Here is a 20776-nt window from a genome sequence, read left to right as displayed (position 1 = left end):
TGGCAGGAGCCAGCACAAAGCAGGGCTGCAAGGACACAAACAAGAACAGACACTGTCCGTGCAGCCAACAGCAGCAAGGGCCCTGTCACTCAGCACACACTGAGGAGCGCTGGGCGAGCGGCAGAGCACCTGCCAGCAATGCTGGGAGCGAGCAGCAAGGGCAGACTCGACGGCAAGTTGCTGGGGCTGCACCAGAAGGTGTTTCCCCAGCGTCTGCCTTCGCTGCCCCCCATCAAGACATCAGAGCAACCAAAGAGGAGCTGCCTGCCCAGAGCTCCTGAGAAGCACCGGGCACCTCTACCTCCTATTGCACCAACACAAGGTTCCCATCACTCTGGCAGGCAGGAGGCAGCAGCACAGGGACAGAGACAGGCACCTGCCCTGCAGACCAGTTCAAGGCAGCTTTGGATGCCGCAGCCATGAGCAAAGAGGAAGCCTCTGGCTTTATTTGTGGCTGCAGTCCAGGTAACCAAGAAGAGGCTGGTGGAACAGAAGGGCAGAACCAGAAACCTCCATTTGGGTGATCGTGGCAATGCCACCTGTAGCAGTTGAATCTCCTGTGGTTGCAAAGACTCAGGGAAAGCACAACAGAACCATTGCCTCCTCATCAGTGCATGAAGGGGAAGATGGAGCTTCACACAGAAACATGCCTGGGGCAGAGGCTGAGACACCCCGCCTTGCCTCAGGACCAGACAAAGAAGGAGATGTTGCTGCTTCTCCCTTAGCTCAGGTCTCACAGCACCCGGTAACCAAGGCACATGTGGCTGGCACCAGGGATCCTGAGGTGCAGGAGGCAGGTGCCTCCCTAGGGCTGAGTGTGGCAGGGAGATCAGTGGTGCTCCCTGTGACTGAGATCCTGAAGGAGCAGGTGATTGCTAAGGACAGGATGGAACAGCACAGGGGAATTAACCTCCCTCTGCCTGAGTCCAGCCGCTGCACTGCTGAGGTGCAGCACAGTCATCCCCTGCATCCCAATTGTGTGATTACAGGAGGGAGTGGGAACTAAGGAGGAGAAGGATCAAGAATGGGAAGGGGACAGAAAGAAAGAGCTATCCCAGATGGAGGACGTCTTCGACTGCAGCATCTGCGTCAAAGCCTTGGTCCAGGAAGAGGACGTTTTCACCATACAGGACATCTGGGTCAACCCATTGGTGCCAGAACTCTTCCGGGCCCCCAGCATAGGTTCCCAGGAGGGGGTCCATCTGCCCCAGCAGCATAGGCACTGATGTGGCAGGAGAGGCAACCAAACACCTGCAGAGTGTGTCTCCTGCCCTGGCCGGTCCCACGGACACTGAGCTGGCAGCTCCTACCCCAGCTGGAGCTGCTGAGGAAGAGCAGCAAGATGAACTGGCAGTGTCACCTGCCAGTGGTCAGGACACCAAGGATGAGCCAGGTACATCCCTGAGTCAAGTGGCACCAAGGCTAGACCGGCAGCAGCATGCACACAGCTGTGCCCTGGCCTCCCCTCCCTGGGTGAGGGCTGAAAGCCTCCAGTTTAAAAGTCCCTGGGAGAAACCCTCGGTGGTGGGTGGCAGCAGGAACTTGCCTGCTGCCCGCCCAGCCCCACGCTTACAGCTCTCCCCACAGGCATCGCCACCCTCCTGGATGCAGGAGCAGCCCAACAGCGACGACCATCTCACTGGAGAATGGCGCTGAAGGCTCTGCGCAGGGCTTTCTGCTGCTCCTGCATCAGCCCAAAAGTGGAGTAGAGCCCCACTGCCAGCTCCAGACCCGAGGGAGCTGCACTGAGGACATCGTGCTGCAGCCTGTGCTTGCTGGGATCACTTTCTCAGGCCAATAAAAGAGATCCCCATCTCTGCAGTGCTTGCCTCTGCCTGGTCCCTCTCAGGAGAAAGCTGGGTGTAGACAAGGTACACCCTATCATGGCTCTTTCCACGCTGCTTTTGCCCTACCACAGCCTGTGGCTGCTCTGGGCTGGCAGAATTCCCATCCTCCCTCACTGCCCCATTGGCTCGTGCCATTCTGTAGGGAAAGCTGCCTGCAGCAGGCATGGGACATGGAAAAAGAAAGAAAAGGCAGGAGCCAGTGTCCTGATGCAGGTTTTTTTTTCTGTACATCAGTGTTTTTGACACCACAGCCTGTTGCTGTTTATAATAAAACAGAAATCAGAAAGAGCAACCAGAGTACACACCCAAAGGCAAAAAAACCCTTGGCTTACACAAGGTGCTGCCAGGCCAACAGGAGGAGAGGCTGGCAGCTGGATTCCAAGGGGAAAGAAGGGGTAACACCTGCCCTGGCTGGGAACAAACACAACACAGGAAAAATGAACCAGCAGAAAAACCCCACCCAATGCTCCCACTGCAGAGCAGGGGAGAGCCAGAGAAAGCAAGATTGTCTCGTCCTCAGTCCTGTTAGCACCTGTACAATAAAACTGTACCATCTCCCGGGAGCACCACAGCACCTTGCCTGCTCTCTCCCAGAGAACTTCTCATGGTGACACTGGAGGGGAGCAGGGAGCGGGCCGAGGCTGAGCAGGCACTGCAGCGGGCACTGAGGGGGCTTCTGCAGTGGCCAGAGCCCCCATGGCAAGAAGCTGCCAGGGAGTGTGGGTGTGATGGCTGCCAGGGAGCGGGAGCAGCAGCACAAAACAAATGAGATGGAGGAAGGAGCCTGGTGAGAGGATGGAGCAGTGGGGCTGGCTCCAAAGGGCAGTGTCTGTTCCCAGGCTTTCGGCCAAGGATCAAGTAGCCCATCCCTGGAGGGCCATGACTCCCTGGGCCTGCAGCTCAGGGCATGGCTGGTCCAGGGGAGTGCTGGCCTCAGAGTGTGCCAGACAGGGGCTGGAGGAAGCCCTCACCCCTAGCTCGGAGCTCACTATCACAGTGATACAGACTCAGCAGAAAACAAAGGAAACATTTACAAATTAAATACTAATTAAATAAATACTATGGAAGACATTGGGAGGGGGAGGTCAAACAGAGAGGCCCAGTTCCACGGGGTCAGGCAGGGCACCCTCCACCTCTTGTGTTGGGGGAGCTAGAGCTATTGCTGCCCCAAGAGCTCTGGCTCAGGTGGCCCAGAGGAGAGGGCTTCATTGCCCACTGCAGCTGGATGGGACTGACAGTTGCAACCGCTGCTGCTCGTGACGAAGGGATCCAGGCAAGTCCTTGGAGGCAAGGGTCCTATCTCCCCAGTTTGAGGAGACCCCCGAGGAGAGAAGGACTGGCTGGCCAAAGACCCAGGTCCCTGCTGCTGGCGCTGAGAGGGCTGCTTCCCGTTGGTCCTTATTATTGCCTCGTGATGCAGGGAGCGAGCTGTTTCCGTCAGCTGCTCCAGGCCTGGTACTCCACCACCGAACCCAGGAGCTGCAGTAGCTCAGGCTCATAGTGCACCAGCTCCACTGTCTCTGCAGAGCCCTGCACCAGCTCGGGGCTCTCCTGCACCTCCTCCTGCACCAGCACCTGACTGAGAGAGATCTGCCGCTGGAACTCGGCCTTGGGCAGCGTGGCGATCTCAAAGTGTGGGAAGCGGGCCTGGAATATGCGGGAGGACAGCTTCAGCCGCTTGAGCACGTCGGAGAAGAGGAACCAGTTGCAGGGCCTGAAGGATAGTGAGAGGATGGCAGGTTAGGGCCACCAGGGTCTGCAGGCATGCTGCCCACTGCATCCCCACCCACCTGCAGCACACTGGCCCTCCACCCACCTGGCGTTGAGCACTGCTTTGCAGATCACACCTCACAGAACCATATAACCACAGAGTCAGCTGAGTTGGAAAAGACCTCTAAGATCATCAGGTCCAACCGCTGCCCAGCACTGCCAGAGCCACCACTATCCCATGTCACTGAGGGCCTTGTCTATACAGTGTGTGAATGCTTCCAGGGCTGGTGACTCCAGCACTGCCCTGGGCAGCCTGTTTCAATGTCTGAGCACCCTTTGAGGGAAGACTTTTTCTCTCATCACATCCACATTTGCAGGAGTGCCCACCCAAGTGAGTCTCCTCCACAGACACTGGGGAGCTCATCAGTCACAGCCAGACATTCACCTCAGCCTAACGCTCTCCTGCCCTCATCTGCATAAATCCTGCTATGAGGTCTTTGCTGACTGCAAGAAGATGCCAAGGTGACCTCAGAGGTGGACCTCTCAGAATTAGCCTAACAAATTCCATCTTACCCTACATCTTGCACTTGCTTCTCTGACTTGGGGCTTATAAAGTGTTATTTCTACCTTCATATTTTTTCTGAACAAAGAATCTATGCAATACTTCATTTTGAGATGTCTCATGACAGGGAGCTGTCATGCCACAACTGTGTTTCTGCCCCAGCAGCAGCAACTTTCTCCTCCTGGGGAAGCTGCAATAGCTTAATCCCTCCGTGTTTCTACCTGCAAAACAGGGATAAGTCATGTCCTCCTTTGGAGGGTGCTTTGAGATCTACAGGACACAAGTGTGCTCTATCGGGCCTGTCTCCTTAGCATGCAGTAAGCTTGGGCTCACAAAGCTTCTCAGGCAGGTGCAAATTTTCCATGTATGAGTAACTCAAGTCATCCCCACCTGGAAGACAGCCTAAGGCTTCCTTGTATTGCCACTATCTTCTCCAGCTCCAGGGCTCTGTTCTGTGAGCTCCGACTCCACCCCCGCATTAATGTCACCACATACTCTGCTCCAGGAAGATACTCACCCCCGAGAGACCGACACTTGGAGGTTATAGCTGGGAAGCAGTGGCTTGTCTGAGAACTCAAAGAGGAAGTTGTCTGCATCTTGATCTTCTTCTTCCTGGTCTGAACTTCCCGGAGGGTTGAGCAGAAGATCACATCCGATGCTATCCTTCCCCTCTGCAACAAGCAAAATAGACATCAGCATCTCTCACAGTTTCACACCAGTCAGTGCTCATCACTCCCTAGGGAACAGCTCTGCACAGCTGCACCAGCTAACAGCACTGTCCCATGTCCACAGCATCCCAGCAGCTCTAAGAGCAAAGTCCCAGGGGTTTCTCTAGATCAGTGTGTCAGCAGTGGTGCCTAAATACAGACAGCAAGGCTGTGTCACCAAACCATGCGCAAGCCTAGAGACCAACACAACCCAACACCAATAAGCATGACTCGGCCCTACAGGTTTCTGGCTTAAAGCTGGCTGTTCCAGGAGGCATGTGGGCTCAGGCAGGCTTTGCTTCACAGGAGATGGAGAACTGCACACTTGATCCATAAACCATTTGAAGACAGTTAAATTTACTATTCATCAATCTGAAAAGCATCTGTTGAAGAATACCTTGCTGCCTAGATTTTATTAAGCAGTATGAATAGTCATGGGTCTTCAGAGTGGTTTTGTCCTGCTGAGATAATACAGGATAACTCCAGAAACTTGCCACTAAATAGAGGTTAGGTTCTACACAGAGAAGACAGACCAAATGTGCTGGTAATAACCAGCAAATAACCCATCATGCCATTGTTCAACACCACCCATGAGAAAGCTGCCCACCCCACACTCTATGAATGAATGCAAGAATGTCAGAATGTCATTTTACTCAGCAACAGGAGACAGGCTCCAACAGGGTCTCAGGAAAAAAAAATAATTATTTCTTAGTCTGCCCAGGAGAAAAAAAAATCCCTATGAAATAGGAAAAAAAAAGGTGCTCAAATTGTCAAAGCTTCCTGTAGACCAGGCCAAAACTAAGAGACAGGAATCTCGGTGTGATGTCACTGCTGGCAAAGCTCGGAGGCCATCACTGAAAAGCCTCACGTCTCTTGAGGAACCCAGGAAGAAAGAATATAAATGCAACAATGTGGCAACAGTGCAGTTCAGTGTCTACCCTGAACACTCTCCTCACTCAGTCCTCTCTCTTAGAAGGCTGGGACAAGAATAGGGACATCCTACCAGGAGCAGGGAGACAATCAGGCACAACAATGCTAGTCCCAGGTGTAGAACAAAACCCTGGAGCAAGGCTTGGTGTCTGGAGCTAAAGCATCACCAAGTGCAAGACACTGACCACTTTACCACACACAGACCTCAGAGATCTCACACCCTGACTTCCCTCATTATCTCCTGGTCCCCAGAGATCTGCAGATCTAAAGGAACATGCAGACAACATTCCTGCCTCAAAGAATAGCAATGGATTGGAGCTGCAGCCTGGGAGTTCTCCTCCACATGAAGGGACATGCAACACTTTGTGCTTCATCTGGTGGAAAGGGATGCATGCCCCAAGAAACACCAAGGGGTGACAGTTTGCTTACTGAAAAGTAAACTTTCTTTTTGCTTCCAGGGGTGAAGTACAGAAATGTGGGAAGACAAGATACAAGACAAGATTTTTCAACATAAGCCAAGGGATATGGAAATGAAAGAACTGAAAGAAGCAGCTAATTTGAACTTGCTCTTCCAAGATCCACCCTTTTCACTTCAGGGTATACAAAAAACAAGATGGCACATTTCTAAGTCACTTGCATGCAGCAGTGGGTCTCCTAAAGGGTATGCAGTCTCTGCAATCCCACGCTAGGATCTTCAAGAGGAAAAGGCACTGATGACTGGAAGATAAGCAGATGCTTGAACTCAAGCACATAAATTCTTTGGGTAACCAAGAACTCAGCATGTTGTGGTAACCAAAGGGAGGCAAGCTCTCCTGCCCGCAAACCACATACCATTATCCTTCCTTGTTTATCAGAGAAATTCAAGTGGGAATCAGTGATCAATCAAAAAGGGTAGTATCTTTATTTCCAAAATATTACAGTCACAGAAGACCTGTTTTTTCTTGTGGTGAAGAGGCTTCTGAAAGGACTGAGATAGCTTCGAGAGTGAGAAATTCAGAGGAAGGAGGCTGCAGCTTTAACTGTTTCCTAGGTACACCTGAGGTGCAAAAGCCTACGAACAGTAATACAGAATTCCTTCTGTTCTGAAAGGAAGAGACATCAGGGTCCTCCAAATAGAAGCAAGGACACCCTTCCAGAGGTATCTGATTTTTCCGTGTTTCTAGAAGGATGTTGGAAATGACATATGTGACCAGCTAAAACCAAGACCCTTTTAGCTTGCCAGTGTAAACAGCCCAAGTCTTTACAAAGGGCCTGTAACCACTGACCTATTGACTGAAGTGGCTAGGAGGGACTCTGCAGTCTGCCACAGCCCCACAGCTACATCCAGAACATCTTCATTCATGGGCACTGCGGGAACTGGAGCAGCACCATGAGGGATCTGTGGATCTTGTGCCTATGTTGTCCTGAGAGAGCTTCTAAGCTGGTAACCACAATTTTCAGGAAGTGACAGCAGAAGACACAGGTCTTGGCTTTCCTGGGAAATGCCTGCCACTGTAAGCACAGGACCTGCCCCAGCCAACTGCCATCCCTCCAGAGCAGTGGAGAGGGAATCTGGAAGAAGTTCAAGACTTCTAATACCTCAAAGGAATAAGCATGTCCTGTGTGTGCACTGGATTTATCTTTTATGACTGGTTAGCAGGGGAGCAACAAGAATCATAGAATTATAGAATAGTTAGGATTGGAAAGGACCTTAAGATCATCTAGTTCCAACACCCCTGCCATGGGCAGGGACACCTCAGAATACGGTTGGCTTTCTAGGCTGTGAGTGCACACTGAAGCTGGCTCATGTTCATTTTCTCATCAACCAACACCCCCAAGTCCTTCTCTGTAAGGCTGCTCTGAATTTCCTTTTTGCCCAACCTGTAGCTGTGCCTGGGATTGCTCTGACACAGGTGTAGGACCTTGCACTTGTCATGGTTAAACTTCATGAGGTTGGCATCAGCCCACCTCACAAGCGTGTCAAGGTCCCTCTGGATGGCATTCTTTCCCTCTAGCGTATCAACAGAACCACACAGCTTGGTGTCATCAGCAAACTTGCTGAGGGCACACTCAATCCCACTGTCCATGTCACTGACAAAGATATTAAACAAGACCGGTCCCAACACCGATCCCTGAGGAACACCACTCATTACTGATCTCCAGCCGGACATTGAACCGTTGACCACAACTCTTTGAGTGCGACCATCCAGCCAGTTCTTTAACCACCGAATGCTCCACCTATCAAACTGATGTCTCTCCAATTTAGAGACAAGGATGTTGTGTGGGACAGTGTCGAACACTTTACACAAGTCCAGGTAGATGACATCAACTGCTCTACCCCTGTCCATCAGTTCCATAGCCCCATCATAGAAGGCCACCAAATTGGTCAGGCAGGATTTCCCCCTAGTAAAGCCATGCTGGCTGTCACCAAGCACCTTGTTGTTTTTCATGTGCTCTAGCATGCCTTGCAGGAGAATCTGCTCCCAGATTTTGCCAGGCACAGAGGTGAGACTGACTGCTCTGTAATTCCCTGGGTCATCCATTTTCCCCTTCTTGAAAATGGGGGTTATATTTCCCTTTTTCCAGTCGTTGGGAACTTCACCTGACTGCCGTAATTTTTCAAATATGATGGCCAGTGGCTTTGCAACTTCATTCGCCAGGTCCTTCAGGACCCACGGATGGATTTCATCAGGTCCCATGGACTTGTGTATGTTCAGGCTTTTAAGATGGTCTCAAGCCAGATCCTCTCCTACAGTGGGCCCAAGGTCTTCATTCTCACAGTCCCTGTGTCCACCTTCCAAGATGGGTGGTGCAGTCAGAGCCTTTGCCAGTGAAGACCAAGGCAAAGAAGTCATTCAGAATCTCAGCCTTCTCCAAATCCTGTGTAGCCAGTTCTCCCAAAAGCTTCCAGCAGGGGCCTATGTTGTTCCTAGTCTGGTTTTTATTCACTACGTACCTATAGAATCCCTTCCTGTTATCCTTAACATCCCTAGCCAAGTTTAATTCTAACTGGGCCTTTGCTTTCCTAACCTGATCCCTAGCTTCCCAGACAACATCCCTGTATTCTTCAAATAGTGTTTCAAGTATTCTTCAAAAGAAGTGCTACAAGGATAACATGCTCTGCGATCGATACCCAGAGACCCTTAGGAATCACCAGCAGCACCTTAGTCCAGTCTTGCACACCATGCTCAGCCCACAGGAGGGAACCACACATGCAGCTTCCCAAAGAAAACATCCCTTTCAGGAGCAACTCCCAACATGTAACATTATGGCAAGATCTCTGTCAAGGCTGTGAGCTGGGAGAGACACAGACATACCCGACTGAATGAGGGGTTGGTACTTAGCATTACATCTCTCTGCTCTGCTGCTGTACATGAAATGACACAGACTGAACTCACCTAGTACAGAGCTGCTGTAGAAGTCCCACGCTGTGCGAGGATCCCCATCCGTGCGCCCCTGGAGATCCAAAAGGTAATCTAGAGAAGATTGAGAGGGTTAATGCTTATCTACTGGACAAAGCATGAGACTGGCATGCATATCCATTGATCCAGGGTTACACCCTTCACCTCTGCTGCTTTTCCCTAGTCTGCAGTTAGAGATTATGGCAAAAGCTGAACCACAACTTGCAGGAAGAGTATCCTCACTCAGGAGAAGACAATGTGGCCCCAGCCTGAGAATATGAAATAGAAGCTGAAAAGGGAAAACAACTGACAACACCCAATGTGTTGGAAAGAAAGGTTGGCCTTGAGCTCAAAATGACATGTCCAACACCTGCGCATGTACTTAAGCCTGAAGGAGCTCAGACAGACAGCTGGAAACAAGACTTTTCCTGGCTGTTGTATAGAAGCCAACACTCATCTCACCTCTATGCAAAGAGTGCAGCAAGCAGAGGGCCTCACTCTCTGCCACAGAGAATCCAAGTGGTCCTTTCTGACAAGGGAAGGTAGGCAGCACTTGGGCAGAGCTGTCTGAGTAGAAGGCACTGTTACTTGGCAGCAAACCCTGTTACTTAGGTTATGCAATAAAACGAGGAACTGTAGAACAGTGTCTCCAAGCCTCATGCACAGCACTGGCTTTAGTTGCGTGACCACAGAATTGCCATCTCCCTGCACACTGAAGACTGAAAAGTGACGTTTACCTTATTTGGAAAACAGTACACAATCCTGTAATTAAAGTTTGGGTGGCAAACACACAAACACACATGACAGCACAGAGCTCAGATTATTCAGTCACTTGCTGCTCAAGCACTTCTAAACCCTCTGACACCCACAACTGGTCCCATGTGCTGCCACACGGGAAGGGCAGAAGCACTGCCACCACTGGGAGGTGCACTGGTGATTCCACCTACCACAGAGGAAGCGCTTCATCACCTCGCTGGTGGCAAGCTTCACAGCCGTCTGCCCAGAGTAAGTGGCCAGAGTGGGATCAGCACCATAGGAGAGTAGAAGCCACATGGTTTCCAGGTTGTCATTTGCTACTGCATCGTGGACAGGCCTGCAAGGACAGAAGCACTGATAGGAAAAGAGAAAGGCAGAGTTTGCAAAGCAAATGCTGGTTTGGGTTAACACAAATCTAGTGACGACCAACAGCTCATCCTGAAAAATGACCTGCTCCCTGCCCTGACTTCCCCAGGGCTTCCCCAGGTGCTCCCCTCTCAGTGCCTTGCCTGGTGCCATCCTGTGCACTGCAGTTCACATTGGCGCCGTGCTCGAGCAGGATGTGGAGGATGTCAATCCAGCCTCGCGCACAGGCTTCGTGCAGTGCTGTGTAGCCAGCATTGTCACGATGGTTCACGTCGCTGCTCTTCTTCTGCAGGCAATACAGCACCACGTCCTACAGGAGCAAGAGTGTTGGAGGCCTGGTTACACACAAACCCAGACAGAGCAGCACAGGGGACAGAGGGCATCAAAATTCACCTTGTAGCCCAGGCGAGCAGCTCGCTGCAGAAGGGTCTCCCCTGCATTTTTGTTCACAATCAGCCGCCGAGCTCCAGGAGGAATGTTCTGGACTGGGGGCAGTTCGGGGGAACTCCCTGGGCTGACCCGACGAGACTTGCAAAGTGTCCACAAGTCCTGGGACTTCTTCAGAGAGTGGGTTTTGGGCTGATTCCAAGAGCCTTTCCCCTGGAAAAGAAAGGAATGTGACTCTTTGGCTTACTAACAGAAGTCCCTTCTCTCTCTTTTCCCCATGTGTGTTCCCCTCATCAGTCCAAGCCATACCTTCCCTTCCTCACAGATCCCTGCCAGGTGTTTAGTTTTACATTTGCGTTTTCCTGATGGTTTCTCCAGTTCTTCTTGGGCAGGAGAGCTGTCGGAGTGCTCCAGGAAGAAGCCATTCCGAAAATCTGGGCATCCTTGAGATTTTCGGGGCGATGGGGAAAGCCTGCTCCTCAGCCGTAGCTCTGTGCCTTTACCCTTTACAGACTCCTTCTGCTTCTGGTACCTAAACTCTAGAGGAGAAATAGGAATGAGGAGCTTCTGGAGGTGCAGCACCAAAGGCTGCCAGGCAGAACAAACTGCTGATCTTGGACAGCTGCACATCCAGAGGCCCAGACCCATGGCAGAGGCACTGCAGTAAGTGGAAGCAGAGTGAACACACAGGTTCTCCCCACCAGGGATGGAGTGCACATGGACACAAGACACCCAATGGCAGGTCTCAAAAAGGTCAAGCCTACCTAGTGCTGGGGCTCACACAAAACTGACCACAGCTTAGGTCTGACTGGGAACCCAGTATGAAACTATCTAGCAGATTGCTGCAGCTTGTACCCAAAGATGATGCAGATTCTTCACCTAGTACAGGACACAGCACTCTGCAAACACATGGGCTGGATCTGTCTCTCCTCTGGCTGCCAGCCCACTCACAGTGCCTCAGTCCTCATCTCCAAAGCCAGCGATGGCTTTAGGCCACAACTTCTGAATCCAAAATACAGAAGCTACTCTGCTCTTGTGCGACCCCACTTGGAGTATTGTGTGCAGTTCTGGTGTCCTCAACATAAAAAGGACATGGAACTGTTGGAACAAGTATGAAGACAGGCTGAGAAAGTTGGGGCTGTTCAGCCTGGAGAAGAGAAGGCTGCGTGGAGACCTCATAGCAGCCTTCCAGTATCTGAAGGGGGCCTATAGGGATGCTGGGGAGGGACTCTTCATTAGGGACTGTAGTGACAGGACAAGGGGTGATGGGTTAAAACTTAAACAGGGGAAGTTTAGATTGGATCTAAGGAAGAAATTCTTTATTGTGAGGGTGGTGAGGCACTGGAATGGGTTGCCCAGGGAAGTTGTGAATGCTCCATCCCTGGCAGTGTTCAAGGCTAGGTTGGACAGAGCCTTGGGTGATATGGTTTAGTGTGAGGTGTCCCTGCCCATGGCAGGGGGGTTGGAACTAGATGATCTTAAGGTCCTTTCCAACCCTAACTATTCTATGATTCTATGATTCTATATGAGGGTCAAGCAAACAGTCTCTGAGGGAAACTGGCTTCTGGACAGAAGACAAACACTCTTAAGATGTGTGGTAAAGCTACTGGGGAAAACCCTCCTCAATGCTGCTGCACTCAAACCCCCTTCTCAGGCTCTGTTTGGAACAGATGCCACCAGAGGCCAGTCTGAGAGCACCCATGAATTGCAAAGATGCCAGGAAGCCCATCAGAAACTTTACTCTTGGTCTCACAGGGGCACCTAGACACAACGTAACCGCAGCAACAGTGTAAAACTGTGTCAGAGCAGAAGCAGAGCTTGAGCCATCAGCTGATAGGAGTGCAGCAGCCATCTATATGACTTCTCACAGCACCTCAGAGCATCTCAGAGTATCCTGAGGACTGTCAATCTGACCGCTGGTGTGGCAGAAGGCAAGGGGTTCGTACCCACTACAGCACCTCCAAGAGAAAGGCCCAAGCCTATGGAGAGCTGGCAGAACTGCTTCCCCCAAGCCTGTGGCTCAAACACACTCTTCTGCAATCCTGGCAGAAGTTACCTGTGGGACCCCTGGACACAGCTGCAAGCTACCAGCCGTCAGCGCACCCTGAGACACCGCACACTGCTGGATGAGCCCCAGCCTTGTGTCCTACAGCCTCAAATCTGCTCCTGCCTCAAATTCTCATCCAGAGAGGAGGGACTGCAGAGACTGCTAAAACTCAGGGATACGCAAGTCACAGGCTTGGTGTGACTGCATGGGCTGGGCAGTACTGGTAGAGTAGCAAGCAGGATGCTGGCATGGGCACCGTATCCTCCTCCCTGCAAAGCTGAAGTCATGAACCACAGTGAGGGTGGGCAGGGGGTGTCTCTGTCACCTGCAGACACTCCAGCCTTGTTAATCCTCTCACCCTTGTGATCCCTGATGCAAGCTTACAAGTTGCCTTAATAAAGGGACACAGAGCATAAAGATGCCCAGTTGAATTGTAGTGGCTCCACATCCTTCTCCTATAGCCAGCTGAACACTGCTCCCAGGGGCCCGTGCTTGTCCAGAAATGCTTCTCTGCACTACCTCATCTGATTCTCATTTTCCCACGCCCTCTGTCTTTATCTGAGGGTAAGACCAGTATCTAATTAGTCACATAAGGCTGCTCTTTCCTACTCCAAAGTTTACTGTAAATATTTTGGAAAGAAGAGCTGGTCAGTTGAAGCCTGCTGCCCGTGCTGTGGGCATCAAGCCACTACTACCAATAGAGTTTCATCATTACAGAAATAACCCAAAACATCAAAAAACACAAAAAAACCCCACAAAAAAATCTTACACACAAGAAAAACCACCCCAAAACCCCAAATCCCAACCGAATGAGAAATCGCCATTTGTCCCCAGCCTGGTACCAGCAACCCCTCTGCAGATTGTACCTGCTTTGTATTTCCGCCTCCTGTGGGGGTAGCCCACCCGCTCCTCCTCTCGCTCCGTCAAATACTCCCCCGTCTGGTACTTCCGACTTTTCTGTCGTCTCCTTTTCTTCCTTTTGACGTGGCTGTCATCGTCCTCCTCCTCCTCCTCGTTGGGCTCCCACAGCTGCCTGGGGGATTCCACTCTCCATGGCAGGTCCCGGGTCCTCCTTGTGTGACAGCTGCTCCTCCCAGACACAGACCTGTCCCTGTCCCTGCGGCTGTGGTAGCCAGTTGTCCTGTGGGATTTTCGCAGTTTGCGACGTTTCAAAGATGTCTCCTCTTCTTCTTCCTCTTCCTCCTCCTCTTCCTCCTCCTCCTCTTCGTCTTCCTGATCCTCCTCCAGCAAAGGCAGAATCTCCTGACCAGTCACATCACACTCTCCTGTCACACCAGCAGAAGAGCCAGCATTGCTTCCTGCAAAAAATGGGGGATTTCTAGCTGACAAAGAAGCCAAGAGTATCTACAAGAACAACCCTGCAAGGCAGAACAAAAGACAAGAGCCAAGACCACGTGAAAAGGGAAACATTCACAGTCCACACAAGCCTCCCACCCGGGTCCCCTGGCACTGACTCACCCGACTGGCTGCGCGTCCGGCTGCTCAGCACCACTGGAATGAAATCCCGAAAGCTGTTCTTGGGTTTCTTCTCAAGGTAACCTGTGAGGAAAACATGAGCCTTAAGGAAACAGGCCACAGATCTGTGCACACACACGTCTGCTGACCCGACAAGGGCAGTCCAGCACAGCACTGTAGCTCTGGTTTGGATCCCAACCCGCTGCAGGAAGCCACTATGTGAGGAGCTGCTGCAGCCTGACCCCACAAGGACACAGTGCTGTGCCCTGAGTACCTTCCTCACGGCTGTCTCCACACTGCACCACTGGCGATGGCAGCTCCGTCTTCGCTGGCTTCCGCCGCTTGCGCTTTACCCTGAAGCTGTTGTGGTCCTTCACCGACCCCAGGCAGGGCTGGGCTTCTTGCCTGCCAAGTTCATGTGGATTGTCGTGGTGTTTTCGCCACTGTGTGTGGAGGACACAGACTGAAGCTTGAGCTGGTGACTGACCGAGCTGGAGCACCAAAGGAGAAGGGACAAAATGCTGTCCCTTCCACTCATCATGCTGGTGCCTTCCAGCATCTTTGACACCCCAAATCCATTTTTGCTCTAGATGACCTGCACTAATCCACTGCCACATAACTCCAAAGAGCATGGGTGGAAAGTGCTGTGCACTCAACTAGCCCTCCCACGCGAGAGCTCCTTCCTTGTCCCCAGCCCCACCTGCCAATCTCTGCCATAACCCAGCAGCCCCGGCCCATCCACGCACCTTCCGACCATGCATGCTCCAGCTCCCCGACTTCCCAGGGGCCTTCTCGCTCTCCTGGCCTTGGCACTTTAGTCTCTTGTGGGCCTGCCTGGTGTCCCCATCATGCTGCCGCTTGGACTTGCAGCGCACGCTGCCCTCTTGCTTGATTTGGCCTGCTCCTTTGAGTTTGACCTCGGCAAAGGCCTGGGGAGCAGTCCCAGCTTGCAGGCAAGTCACAGGAGTGAATGACAGGTCACACTCCACTCGCTCCTTCTTGACCCTGCACAGATCCACCTGACGCACACACTGGGGGGGCTCTGCAGCAGGGGGCTCCTGGGAGCCTTCGCAGCCCAGCTCCTTGCACTGACCCTCTGCAGGCACAGAAGGCACCTCTGAACTCACTCGCAGGCTCTGCTGCTCTGCTGTCGGCACCTCATGCGATAAATACGCTGCTAACATTTGGGCTTTAGGTTTTCCATCCAACTGCTTGAGGCTACAGCTCCCCTGGGGAGGAGCCTCAGTCTCTACGTTCTGTACACTGCCCTCCTTACTGGAGTCAGGTCTTGGTGGATCACTCTGCTGACTCTTCTGAGGGTTCTCCAGATTCCCCTTCTCCCCTTTCACATCCAAAGCACTGGTCTGAGGAGATGGACCTGCATCCAACAAGACTGGGTTAACTGGCTGCTCGTAGAGCTTGGGCAAGGACCGGCAGCTCTTGCTCTTGGCTGCAGCTTCCCGTTCCTGAGGTGGGAGTCTGGGCAGTCCCTCTGGCAGGCTCTGGGCGGCTGCACTGGACTCTGTGGGCTGCACGCTCGGGAATGTTGGGAGCTCACCTGCACCTGCTGGTTTGCAAGAGCTATTCTGGCCTGGGGGCAGCTGCCCAGCTGTGGAGATGCCAATCGAAAGCAGAGGGGTTTGGTGATAAGGAGATAAGCCAAGAGGCAGAAGCTGAGGATTGGAAGGTTTTCCATTCATGGGGCATCGTGGATACACACTTGCCTGGCCAGGATTCCTATTGGAAATGTCCTTGGACTGACACAAAGGAGCTCCCGGAGTAACTCTGCCATGAAGGACTCTCCTGGCAGGATCCTGCTGTCCTTCTGCGCTGGTCTGGTTGGCTTTCTTGCCACAGGGAACCCCAGCACTGCGAGGTTCTCCCTGATCGATGACAGAAATAGGCTCCTGCTTGGGAAGGTGGCGCGGGTCCCTGCTGAAGCTCACAGCGGGGTCCTTGCTGAGTAGCAGTGAGGCAGGCACTGGGCTGGCAACGCCCACATAGGTGCCTGGAATGGCACTGATGAGTGCAGTGTTCTTCACCCAGGAGCCCTGCTCACCATTGCGCAAGAACTCGGGGAAGATGACTAACGGAGGGGTGGTGCCAAGACACGAGGTGACACTGCTGCCCGTGCTCTGGGTCGCACGCTGGGACTTGGACAGGACCGTGGTGAGAAGGGCTTTGCCGCTGGTGTGCACAGGTGTGAGGATGGGCATAGGAGGTGTTTTACGTTGGCTGGGTGGAGGCAGCTTCTGACGATTGGACTTGGAGGAGAGATCAAGAGGCATCTCACTGCACTCTGGAGATGAGACCATCTCACGCTCCAGCTGTGGAGGGGACTTCAGAGGAGAGAGCGATGTGGCAGCCCCTGGTGTGGGTGGCTCGGGAGCTGCTGGGGCTCTGGTGTGTGCACCAGTGCCGGAAGATGGAGCCGCACTCGTGCACGGGGCTGCTGGTGGGGGCTGGCTGGACAAGGCCGAAGGGCCAGTGGTGGATGGGGGAGCACCCTCAGAAGCAGGCTGGGCACCACTTCCTCCTGAGGGCAATGGGCAGCTCAGCTGATTCACCTCCACAGACACCACTTTTGCATCTGAAGCCAAGGGTCTGGTGACGGAGAACGTGTAGGGGTAGGAGCGCAGCTCTGGGGAAGCAATAATGCCCGGCAGGCAGCGATCATGTAGGTAGGAAGGCAGGACAGGGAGGGTGAGCGTGGAGGAGACCCCCAGGGTGGCTGGAAGTGTGGCCACGCTAAGCGGCTGCCCACAGCTCGGTGGTGGGATGTACACCAGTGACTGGCTTGGGCTCAGAACTGCCCCAGCCTGAAAGGACAGGGGCAGCTTTTGCATAGCAGGGGCCTGAGATGCGGGAAAGCACACTCTGTTCAAAGTAAAAGTTGTAGGAGTGGAGGCAGAGGTGTTGCAGCTGGAGACAACCACAGGAAACGTCCCTTCTGCCAACACACCTGGCTCTTGTGCTCCGTTGCTTGGGATGGTTTTCTCCTTCCCAGAAGGCTCGCTCTCTGGTGCCACGGAGCAGGCTGGAGCAGCATCAGCCTGCTTGTCGCTGTGAGGATCTGCAGGTGTCCAGGCAGCATCAGCACCACTCTCCTGCTCTGCACCCCTGGGGATTGCAGGCTCCTGCCCTCTGCCATTCCCCTGGTTTGCCAGAGGGCCCAGGGCATCATCTTTTACAGTCTTTTCCACTCCCTCTGGGTTTGGGTTGGGATCAGGCGGCTGCTCTTCCAGTCTGGGCCCAAGCTTTTCCTCCACCTTGCCATCAGTGTCCAGGCCCTGGGCACTGCTGCCACCACCACTGACTGCCGTGAGCTCCACCTGCAACAAGAAGGGAGAAGGTGTTCGTAGGGCTGTGCAAGTGAATCCTAGTGAAGCAAGCAGGACCTTCTCTCTAACCCCCACCCAGACACAAAGGCAGAAGTGTCAAACAGCTTTGTTTGCTTCCCGTTGCTGCACCCCTCTCGAGGGGGAGGCCATGGGACCCATTAGGGTAGATGCTCTTTCTTGGCCTGTTCCATCAGGGAAAGGCCTTCTCAGCCCCACACATGCACACAAGGAGCTCACCTCGGAAAGGGTGCTGCTGACACAAAACTCCTGAGTCCTCAAGTGCTGGGAGCTGCTCGTTTTAGACTCCTCATCAGAAAGGGGGGCTCTCCTGGCCAAGGAACAAGACAGAGAATTAAAAATACCCTCCCAGCACCCCAGCATGGACAGCAGCAAAGCTGGCAGTCTAAGGAAGCGTGGCTGCTCCAGGTAGCTCCTCCTCACCACACAAGACACAGCGGGTACCAGCTGCTGCAGACCAAGGGGGTGAGGCACACTGCTGTGTCCTCCCGCTCCCGGAGCTCTGCCAGCTGGATCACACCTCCTCATCCACAACAGCTCACCCTGTGGCTTCTGCAGCCTGGACAAGCCTTTCTGCATGGCCCCACAGCTCTGCACATCTTCCTCAGCCACAGCATTTTGTCCCTCCGGCCCTTCTCTCTCACAGCCTGCACTCACACCCACTCCTCACCCTCTGCTTCCCGTTCTGCTCCACCACATGTTTCCAGTCCCATGCTCCCAAGACCCATCCTGTCTCTTCTTCCACAGGCAGCTCCTCATCCCCACCCCTATGCCCTGGGCATTTGACCCTTTCTCTTTGGAAAGCTGTTCCTGAGTGGAAAGACTGGATTCGGGTTCAGGGATGTGAACGCCACTGAAACAGGGTGCACTGAGGACACAGCTCAGGATCTGTGGGGATGGGATGGGGTGCTCCATGCCTGCCCCAGCAGTATTTACCCAACGGCCATTCGCTGTTCCTTAAGGGTCATTCAGACAAGCTGCTGAGGCCAGGGTAGAACAGCTCGAATTCAGCTTCTGCTGAGGGACACGACCCGTTCCCAGCCCTGCCCGGCTCTCACAGCAAAGTACCACACACAGGTGCGACCCGGAGCTGCTGCACCCCAGCACTGGGCCTCGCAGCACGGCTCCCACCGAACCCTGGAGCCCGGCCGCGGTCAGACGGCACCAGCCAGAGGGCTGCCGGTAGCCCGGCCAGCTCCGCCTGCCGCGGGAATGGAAGTGTCCGGGCCCAGCCGCCACAGCGCAGCCAGCGGGGCTCAGGGAGCCACGCTCTTGGCCGCGGCAGACCCCGGGGCCCAGCCCTAAACCGGGACAGGGGCGGCCCCACCGGAGTGAGAGGGGCCTGGGGGGAAGAGGGGGACGCAGGGATCGGGGTCCCGCAGCCAGCCCACAGCCGTAGCCCGGTCCCGGTGCAGCGGAGCTGGCCACGGGGGCCGTGGCGCGGGCCGGGGCCGAGTCCACACAGGCGGGCAGCGCGACGGCGGGACGCCAGGGGGCGCCCGAGCGCAGCCGGCTGCCCGCGGCTCTACCGGCGAACGGCAGAAGCCGGACGGACAGCGGGGCCCGGCCCGGCCCCGGGGCCCTGGGCACAGCCCGGCACGGACCGGAACGGGCACGGCACGGACAGGAACGGGCACGGCACAGCCTCGGGCACAGCCCCGGCACGGGCACGGCCAGGCCCCGGGCACAGCGCCGGGCACTGCCCCACCTCCTCCCGCCCTCTGCTACCTCCAAGGCCGCCGGGTCCGAACCTGCCCCGCCGGCACTGGCGCCAGGCCCTGTCAGCCACTGGCCCGGTCCCCGCCGGGGATCCTCCACAGCCACCCGGTACCAGCCGAGGGAGTGCGCCCGGCCGCAGCCAGCCCGGTTGTCCTCTCTTGCTTGCACAGACACCCCAAACTTTCATGCTTACTGCAAACTAGGAGTAGCTGCGAGTGGTTGAGGAGAGGAGGAGAAGGGCAGCACCGTTGCCCGCTCTTATCTGCGGGACACACGGCGGGCCAGGCGCTGCTGAGGGCTGCAGATGATCTCTGCCATGTCCCTGCCTCCAGCGGGGCTGAGCTCGCCTGTCCCACGGCTCCTCTGGCCGGCCCTCACAGCACTCACCCCCAGAGCCCCAGCGAGCAGTGGCAGGCACATGCTGCCTCTGAGCCCGTAAAGCTTTCCTGGCTCCGGCAAATGCACTGAACACGTGAAATAGCCCCAAGGAAGCCCCAGACTGATCAGTTTTGAGAACTGACAACCCCAGAGTCATCAGGGGATGCAAAGCCACAGGGCAGGCCAGGAACTTGCCTTGGTTGATTCTGCTCCCCAGCCACTAATCCTCCCTAATCTCGTATTTGGTGGCATGTCACAGCTCTCTCATCTGACCATTTGGTCTGCACTAACCTTCCTGGGTCACCAAAACCTCTTCTGAGTGGCTTGGTTTGCAGTGGGTCAAGCTTTCCCTCCACCCACCCTGGCAGTTCAGAGCACAGGTGTGGTGAAGCCAACAGAATGTGCAGGCTCATCCCCAAGCCACATAGCAGAGGGAATACATCTACACACTCTGCCTGTGGGCCCTCGTCAATGGAGCACAATGGCGTTTGGGAACCATCACATACCATCTGATTACAGACAGACCCATCCCCTCCCTGTGCTCTTGCACACCTCAGTCTGTGTTACACCCCAAGAAGCACAGGCTGAGCCAGCTCATTTCCTACAGCCTCTCCAATTGCAAGGCACCTTTCTCTTCCTCCTTCCCCACTACGCTGCCGACGCACCTCACCTCTCCTCGTTGAGGCCACACATGCGAATCCGCTCTGTGCTGGTCCAGTTGTGCACCCCACTATAGAGAGGTGCTGTAGAGATCATGACAGCTGCTCGTCACTGACCAGGGCTGCTGGGGCTTGAGAAGCCGCTCTGCCTACAAAAGAAAACCAGAGGGTTGGGAACTCTCCCAGAGGTGCTCTTGCCCAACCGCGCTTCAGAGAGCAGTGTCCCCAGCTCCACTGCTGGGCAGACAGGTGCAGTGCTCAAGATGCTACACTTCTGTCTGGAAGAGGGCTAGAAGCAACCAGCACTGCCCTGGGCAGCATCCGCAGCCCACTCGTGTTAAACAGTGTTACTGCCAAAAAGCCTCTGGCTACCCTGAGAGTTTCACACCGATGTCTTCACACACACACACCCCCGTCACCAAGACTCCTCTGCTTTTCTTCTCCCTCCAGAGGAACACTCAGCACTGGGGAACAAGCTACAAGTCAGACTTTT

General features: G+C 54.3%; 1 protein-coding gene across 2 annotated transcripts; it reads right to left on the bottom strand.

The window, feature by feature from the left end:
- Positions 1 to 2049: 2049 nt before the first annotated feature.
- BCORL1 (BCL6 corepressor like 1) lies at positions 2050 to 20424 on the bottom strand. Of its 2 annotated transcripts, none has more exons than XM_034064257.1 (13): positions 20295 to 20424; positions 17747 to 17837; positions 14915 to 17500; positions 14443 to 14659; positions 14172 to 14252; positions 13559 to 14011; positions 10955 to 11184; positions 10652 to 10858; positions 10402 to 10568; positions 10084 to 10229; positions 9134 to 9211; positions 4637 to 4790; positions 2050 to 3561 (listed from the first exon to the last, which is right to left on the bottom strand). In XM_034064257.1, exons 1-13 carry the CDS (start codon positions 20378 to 20380, stop codon positions 3285 to 3287), a joined length of 4773 nt encoding a protein of 1590 aa, XP_033920148.1. In that variant the 5' UTR covers positions 20381 to 20424; the 3' UTR covers positions 2050 to 3284. The 2 variants fall into 2 exon arrangements, with proteins under 2 accessions (XP_033920148.1, XP_030900070.2); XM_031044210.2 differs by having other exon boundaries at positions 14443 to 14611.
- Positions 20425 to 20776: the final 352 nt, after the last annotated feature.

This window comes from Melopsittacus undulatus, chromosome 6 (assembly GCF_012275295.1).
Source record: "Melopsittacus undulatus isolate bMelUnd1 chromosome 6, bMelUnd1.mat.Z, whole genome shotgun sequence".
In the NCBI taxonomy this organism is placed as follows: Eukaryota; Metazoa; Chordata; class Aves; order Psittaciformes; family Psittaculidae; genus Melopsittacus; species Melopsittacus undulatus.
The sequence above is the reverse complement of the archived record's forward strand: the minus strand, read 5'-3'. Positions and strand labels throughout refer to the sequence as shown.

Coding starts and splice junctions, on each gene's coding strand:
- BCORL1 (XM_034064257.1), bottom strand. CDS start 20,380: ATGATCTCTACAGCACCTCTCTATAGTGGGGTGCACAACTGGACCAGC. Junction 11,185..13,558: donor GAGGCGGAAATACAAAGCAG/GTACAATCTGCA, acceptor TTTCTCCTCTAG/AGTTTAGGTACCAGAAGCAG. Junction 10,859..10,954: donor GGATCTGTGAGGAAGGGAAG/GTATGGCTTGGA, acceptor TTTCTTTTCCAG/GGGAAAGGCTCTTGGAATCA.